Source organism: Serinus canaria, chromosome 1, assembly GCF_022539315.1.
Source record: "Serinus canaria isolate serCan28SL12 chromosome 1, serCan2020, whole genome shotgun sequence".
NCBI lineage: Eukaryota > Metazoa > Chordata > Aves > Passeriformes > Fringillidae > Serinus > Serinus canaria.
In genome coordinates this window covers 114,576,916-114,584,015 of record NC_066313.1, presented here as the reverse complement: position 1 = coordinate 114,584,015, position 7,100 = coordinate 114,576,916, and the positions used below count along the sequence as shown (strand labels likewise).

General features: G+C 61.5%; 1 protein-coding gene across 1 annotated transcript; it reads right to left on the bottom strand.

The window, feature by feature from the left end:
* Positions 1 to 2,074: 2,074 nt before the first annotated feature.
* On the bottom strand, positions 2,075 to 5,705 carry LOC103824468 (folate receptor alpha-like). Its single transcript, XM_050977277.1, has 4 exons — positions 5,159 to 5,705; positions 4,193 to 4,381; positions 3,610 to 3,745; positions 2,075 to 2,693 (listed from the first exon to the last, which is right to left on the bottom strand). The coding sequence occupies exons 1-4, from the start codon at positions 5,300 to 5,302 to the stop codon at positions 2,263 to 2,265; spliced, it is 900 nt and encodes a 299-aa protein (XP_050833234.1). The 5' UTR covers positions 5,303 to 5,705; the 3' UTR covers positions 2,075 to 2,262.
* Between the last annotated feature and the right edge of the window lie 1,395 nt (positions 5,706 to 7,100).

Genomic DNA, 7,100 nt, shown 5'->3' with positions numbered 1-7,100 from the left:
GGCAGTTTGGGGTTTGTCCCTTCCCTGTCCCTCCTGGGCAGAGTTTGGGGTTTGTCCCCTTCCCCATCCCCTCCTGGGCAGGCAGGGCAAACCTCACCCCCCCTCAGGGGCTAGAAAAGGTTTCTGAGCCCTGGTCAGTTGTGGGCTCCACCTTCCACCTTTGGAGACAAGAGAGCAATTAGAGCAATTAGATTAAATCATCCCATTTGAGCTGGAGAGGGAAAGTGCTTCTCTGTTTCATGTAAAGGAAAGGAATTGGTGATCAGCTCTGGCAGAGGCCCCGTCCTTAGGAGCCCTGTGAAATAAAAATGTGCCAGAAAACCTTCTGGAAATCGCTGCTCTGATCTGAAACCTCCTGAAAATATTCAAAGTACTGCAGAGCTCTGCAGCCTGGACGTGGCCAGGCCCAGGCAGCCCTGCCTTGCCCACAGAATGGGAGACAAAGCTGGCCATGAGAGCCTCCCCTGAGTCCTGAGGAGCAGGAAGGACCCCAAACACTCCCCACGGACCCCAAACACTCCCCATGGACCCCAAACACTCCCACGCACCCCAAACACTCCCCATGGACCCCAAACACTCCCCACGGACCCCAAACACTCCCTATGGACCCCAAACACTCCCCACAGACCCCAACCCACCCCCCAGCCCCTCTGGCCCCCCTGGCCCCCTGAGCTGCCCCCCAGGGGGCTCTGGGTGGGTCCAAGCCCAGCCCAGCCCTGCTCGGGGCTGCTGTCCCAGCTTTGCCCAGCTGTGAGCCAACACGGACGTGACCTCCAGGGCTGGGGCTGGGAACCCAGAGCAGTGATCCCTCCTGGCACTGGCTGGCTCAGGGGTTACTCTGCACAGCACAGGCAGCTGCAGCACCAGCAGGACACTGGCACCAGGCTGAGCTGTCCTGGCGAAGGCAGCAGAGCCCACGGCTGAGCACAGGCTGATGGCACCCACCCAGACCCCAGCCCTGAGAGGGGGCCTGCAGGGGCATCCCCAGAAGGTGCCCAGGCAAAGGGGTGCTGGAAGATGCCCAGTTCACCACCTGGGCCTGGGCTTTTACAGCATCAAGGCCCTGGAGGGGCCGCCAGGCGTGCCCGGGCTGTGCCAGCTCAGCAGCTCTGGGGAAGGGCTCAGTGCTGGCACCTGGGCATCCTTCCTCAGGAGCTTCCCCTGCTCTGACACACCTTCACCTCACTCAGGTGTGCAGCTCTGAGCCTGGGGCTCAGCCTGGTGTCTGCTTTGTCCAACCCCAAAGCAGCAGCAGAGCCCCCTCTCTCCAGGCAGGGCACCCAGCTCTTCCCACCCCTGCATCTCCTGCAGCACGTGGCTGGAAGAAAAACCCCAGAGGAGCAGAGCAGCAGGTCTTGCCCAGGTCCTGCAGTCTGGGAACCTTCACCTTGAGCCCAAGGCAGGTGTGGCAGGGCTGAGCCAGCTCACCTGGGCTGCAGCCCCTGGCCAGGGGCACAGCAGGGACAGCTCTGCTCCTCTGCCCCCACCTGCAGGGCTGCCCAGCCCTGGGCCAGCACAGCCCGGACCTGCAGCTGCTGGAGAGAGCCCAGAGGGGCCCTGGGGCTGCTCCAGGGCTGGAGCCAGGCTGGCAGAGCTGGGGGTGCTCACCTGCAGAGAAGGCTCCAGGGAGAGCTCAGAGCCCCTGGCAGGGCCTGAAGGGGCTCCAGGAGAGCTGCAGAGGGACTGGGGACAAGGATGGAGGGACAGGAGCCAGGGAATGGCTCCCAGTGCCAGAGGGCAGGGCTGGGTGGGATCTTGGCAATGAGGAATTGTTCCCTGGCAGGGTGGGCAGGGCTGGGATGGAATTCCCAGAGCAGCTGGGGCTGCCCCTGGATCCCTGGCAGTGCCCAAGGCCGGGCTGGACACTGGGGCTGGAGCAGCCTGGCAGAGTGGGAGGTGTCCCTGCCATGGCAGGAGAGTGGAAAGAAATGAGATTTGACATCTCTTCCTCTCCCAACCATTTATGACTTTATGGTCTTTCCTGCCCCCAGGCCAATTCCTCCCTTTGCAGACCCAGCAGCACCCCAGAGCACTCTCCCCCCTCAGGAATATTTCACACCAGTACAGCAAGGCCGAAACAGGACCAGGCTTTATTAGCAAAGGCACTTCAGGGAGTCACAGCAGCCCAAACTCCAGGCACCAGAGCTCAGCCAAGGGGGGACAGATGGGCAGCAGCTCCCACAGCAGAGCAGAGCCTGCCCTGCTCATCCCCAGGGAAATAAATCCCCGTTGTGGGCAGCAGAGAGGCTCCAACAGCACAGCCTATGCTGAGCACTGGGACAGACGGACAGAGCACTGGGACAGACGGACAGAGCTGCTGCGCCCCCTCCCAGAGCGGTCAGAGGCAGCCCCCAGCCCCCAGCTCCGGGGGGAGCAGCAGCAGGGCCAGGGCCAGCAGGGCCAGCAGGGCCAGCGGGGCGCAGGGCACAGCCGCCCGCTGCCCTGGCTCGGGGCAGCCAGGGTGCCCTCCTGGCCGGGCGAGGATCTCCTTCTCCCGGCGTAGTACCGGGCCACCGCCGCGTTGGGGTTGCCCCGGGCAGGGTCGAACCACATCTGGATGCAGCGGCCGCTGCCCCGGCGCTCGGGGCTGTACCTGAAGGAGCCGGACCAGATCTTCTCGCACAGGTCCTGGGGCCGGGGGAACACCCGGTGGAAGGGCCGGCACTCGGAGCCCCAGGGACAGCGGTTGGTTCCTGGGGACACAGCAGCGTGGCACTGGGACAGACCCCAGGGAGGGCAGGGCCCTTGTCCCCGTCCCTCCCCTGGGAGGAGCAGGGTCACCTGCCCGCGGCCACACCTGAGCTGGGCACTGGGGGCTCGGCCACCTGCTTGGCCACCCCAGAGAGGTGAGGGGGTCTCGGTTCCTGTGCCTGTGATGACCCCGGGGTGTTAGAAAGTCCTTTTTCTCCCAGCCCCACCACTGAAGAAGCCGAGACTCCTCGACTCTGGCTCCCAAGGTTGTTTATTTTCCCTTATCCGGGACATTCTGTCTCTGCCCTGCTGAGCTCTGTCCAGCAGGTCGGGCTGTGGCACAGTCCCTGCCCTTGGGGTGGTGTTGGCTTTTATACCAAGAACTGTGTGTATTTTATTTACAATAACTTCCCAATACCTGTCACCCATGTTAGTCTGTCTCTAAACCAGTCCAGCAGTGTCACTATCCCACAGAAGATGGAGGGCAAGAAGGAGAAGGAGAAGGAGAAGGAGAAGGAGAAGGAGAAGGAGAAGGAGAAGGAGAAGGAGAAGGAGAAGGAGAAGGAGAAGGAGAAGGAGAAGGAGAAGACACACTCAGATTCCTCCATCTTGCCTCCTGAACCCCCGTTCTAAATCCCCAAAATTCTATATTTTCACCCTGTGACAAATTCACTGTCACTCTACCCAAACCCCTGTGGTCTGTAACTCCTCACACAAAGTTGGGAATTGTTTCCATGGGTTAAAATGGGAGGCAGAGGTGTCTGACTCCGTGCCAAGGTCTCTGAGCCCCTGCCAGGGTCTGGAGCCCTCCAGGGCAGCCAGAGGGATGTCCTGGGTTCTGACAAGAGGGCTCCTGGCAGCAGTGGCACTGCCAGTGACCTGCCTGGGGGTGAGGAAAGGCCCCCAGAGCCCACCAACCTGTGGCCCAGTTCCAGCCCTTGTGCCAGTTGTCCTTGCAGGTGAGGGCGTCCCTGCAGTCCTGCCACCACTGCTCGCAGTCCTCCCTGCACAGGGGCACGTGCAGGATCCTCTCCCGCCGCCAGCTGCTGTCAGCCTGCAGGGCACAGGGCCAGGCACGCTGGGCAGGAGGGACCTGGAGGATCTGCCACCCCCCAGATCCCCCAGCCCCTCCTGGGGGACCACAGCTGGTCCCAAAGGAGCCTCAGCCCCAGCACGGATGGGTCCTGACACAAGGAATTCTTCCATCAGTCACAGGCCAGAAAAGTCCTTGGAATCTTTCTGCCCTGTGGGAAAAGCTGAGACAGCCTAGATATTGAAGAGAAATCCTTCCCTGGCAGGGTGGGCAGGGGCTGGGATGGAATTCCCAGAGCAGCTGGGGCTGCCCCTGGATCCCTGGCAGTGCCCAAGGCCAGGCTGGACACTGGGGCTGGAGCAGCCTGGCACAGTGGGAGGTGTCCCTGCCATGGCAGGGGTGGCACAGAATGAGTTTTAATGTCCCTCCCAACCCCAAGAGCTCCAGGATTCCTGGGTCTGAGCCCACCTGCTGGATCCAGGGCCCCAGGTTGGGGGAGCACTCGTACAAGCACGTGTCCTGGATGAAGTGGCGCTTGCATTTGGGTGGCATCACCCCACAGTGGTTCCAGTTGAAGTTGTAGAGGTAGGACTGGTCCTTGTGGGCTTCCAGGCTGGTGTTGGCCGTGCAGCAGGCGTTGTCCTTCCAGGGGGAGCACTGCAGCAGAGAGGGGACAGGCAGCAGCTCCAGGGGGCAGAGCCCACAGCAGCCACAGCACTTTGTCCTCTGCAGCAAACTCTTGGCCACTGTGGCCCCAGGAGCTGGGCACTGCAGCAAGGCAGAGCCAGAGCAGCAGGAGATCAGCTCCTGAGCAGGAATTGTGCCAGCCCAAGAGACAGAAACAAACCCCCCTTCCTTCACCGAGGGGCTGGGCAGAGCAAGGAGGGTGTCCCACACTGAGGGAGCAGAGGAGAGCCTTTCCTTCCTTCCTTCCTTCCTTCCTTCCTTCCTTCCTTCCTTCCTTCCTTCCTTCCTTCCTTCCTTCCTTCCTTCCTTCCTTCCTTCCTCCTTCCTGCCTTCCTTCCTCCGTCCTTCCTCCTCCTTCCTTCCTTCCTTCCTTCCTTCCTTCCTTCCTTCCTCCTTCCTGTCCTTCCTTCCTTCCTTCCTTCCTTCCTTCCTTCCTTCCTTCCTTCCTTCCTTCCTTCCCTCCCTCCCTCTCCCTGCTGTGCTCTGGGGTACCCAGCCTCAGGGGTGGCCCTGAGCTGACAGCCCCCTGTCCCTGTCCCCGTCCCTGGGCCAGCAGCTGCAGCAGGGCAGCACACACGGATCTCACAGCCAGAGGGGCTTCAGCCCCGGACAGGCAGCAGCCAAACCCCCAGAGCCCGCGGTGAGCAGGTACCCGGCCAGGTGTGCCCGCCAGGTGAGCAGGTACCCGGCCAGGTGAGCAGGTACCCGGCCAGGTGTGCCCACCAGCTGTGCCAGCCCCGCTCCTACCTGCTCGTAGAGCTTTCCCTCGGGGCCCGGCTCGCTCTTGTGGTGTTTGGCATCCATGCAGACGTTCAGCAGCGGCTCCTTCCCCGCCTCGGCTGCCAGCGGCACCAGCGCCACCGCCAGCGCCACCGCCAGCGCCACCGCCATCCCGGGAACGGGCTGCGAGAGAGGGGACAGCGCTGGGGGACAGGGGACAGACAGGGGACAGCGAGGGGACAGAGCTGGGGGAGAGAGGGGACAGAGAGGGGACTGGGCACAGAGAGGGGACAGCGCTGGAGGTCAGGGAACAGCGCTGGGGGAGAGAGGGGACAGAGAGGGGACAGGGCTGGGATAGAGGGGACAGCCCAGGAGAGGGGACAGGGCTGGGCAGAGCAGAGGGGGCAGAGGGGACAGGGCTGGGATAGAGGGGACAGCCCAGGAGCGGGGACAGCCCAGGAGAGGGGACAGCCCAGGAGCGGGGACAGGCTGGGATAGAGGGGACAGCCCAGGAGCGGGTCTGTGGCGGGCAGCAGCGAGGGAGGTGCTGCGCAGCCGGGCAGCTCCTCCAGGGGCAATCCAACACATCTTGATGGCACCAAGGCCGCGGAGCAGCCCCCGCAGGCAGGCTGCAAGGTCGGCACCGTTATCACCAGGACAGCACCACCGTGGGGACAAACAGCTCCGGGGGAGCTGGGGCTGAGCTCTCCATCAGCCCTGAGCCAGGAGGGTGCTCTGGGACACCCACTCCCTTCGGGGTCCTTCTGCCTCCCCAGTGCTTCAGAGAGGAGCTCCCAGCCCTGGTGCTCCAAGGCAGGGGGAGGGCAGGGATGTCTCTCCTGAGTTCAGGGAGTGCACCAAACACAGCCCCTTGTGTGGGCCAGGAGCTGCAGGAGGCCCACAGCGACTTCAGGACTATAAGGAAAGGCAGGAAAACATTTTCTTTATCTGTGTCTGAGACTTGGAAACTCTCTCCTGAGGTCTCCACTGCAGAGCTGAATCACCAAAGAACCACAGAAGGCTGGAAGGAATCCTAAAGCCCATCTCATTCCACCCCTGCCATGGGCAGAGTCACCTCCCACCACCCCAGGGTGCTCCAGCCTGCTCTGATTTGAGCAATAAAAGACATTTCACACACTGTGCCTCGGCCTCCTCTGCCTGCCTAGAGGCTGGGACCAATTTTATAGCCATTTTATAAAAAAACCCAAAAACCAACACCAATCAACAACATCAAGACTTAACCAAGAAAATTCCTTCCCATTCCTCGTTGACACAGCACAAGGGCCTGAACCAGACACATTTTAAGAAGAATTTTGCAAAACACAGAAGCAAGACAAAGCACTTACAGCATTAAAATAGTTCAAAATGCCCCAGAAAAAGCAGCTACAGGCCTGAGGAGACAGACACAGAAACCTGAGAGCTAGGAAGTAGCTCACTTGCATTACAACTGCATTTGTGCCCCCAAATCAGTCAACCTTACCAGCCTGAAAGGCCTTACACTCTCTCCACCACTCACAAGCAGCCCAGCAGCTTCCTGGGGCAGCTTTTACAGCAAAGCTGCTGGCACAGGTGCTGGCCCTGGCGAGGAACTTCCCCCTCTCTTTAAGGAGCCGTGGCTGGTGCCAGCGTTTGTCAGCACAGGGGACAAGGCTTGGGGGGCAGCTGGCTGCTCCTGCCTGGGAGAAATCCAGAGTTTCCTTCCCAAAGCAGGTGTGTGTCCAGCCCTGGCCCTCAGCACAAAGCCTCTTTCCTCCCCTCTCTGGGACCTGCCCACTGCACCAGGCAGAAGAGCCCAGGGGGGACTGACCCAGGGCTCTGGGTATGGAACAAGTCATGGGGAAAATGCAGAAGGCAGCAAATGACACACAGGCTGCTGCCTCAGAGGGACAATAACAACTCCCACCACAAACCCGAAATGCAGGGCTGAGGGGAGCAGTGCACCTCCTTGGAACACCTGAGCACATCCACT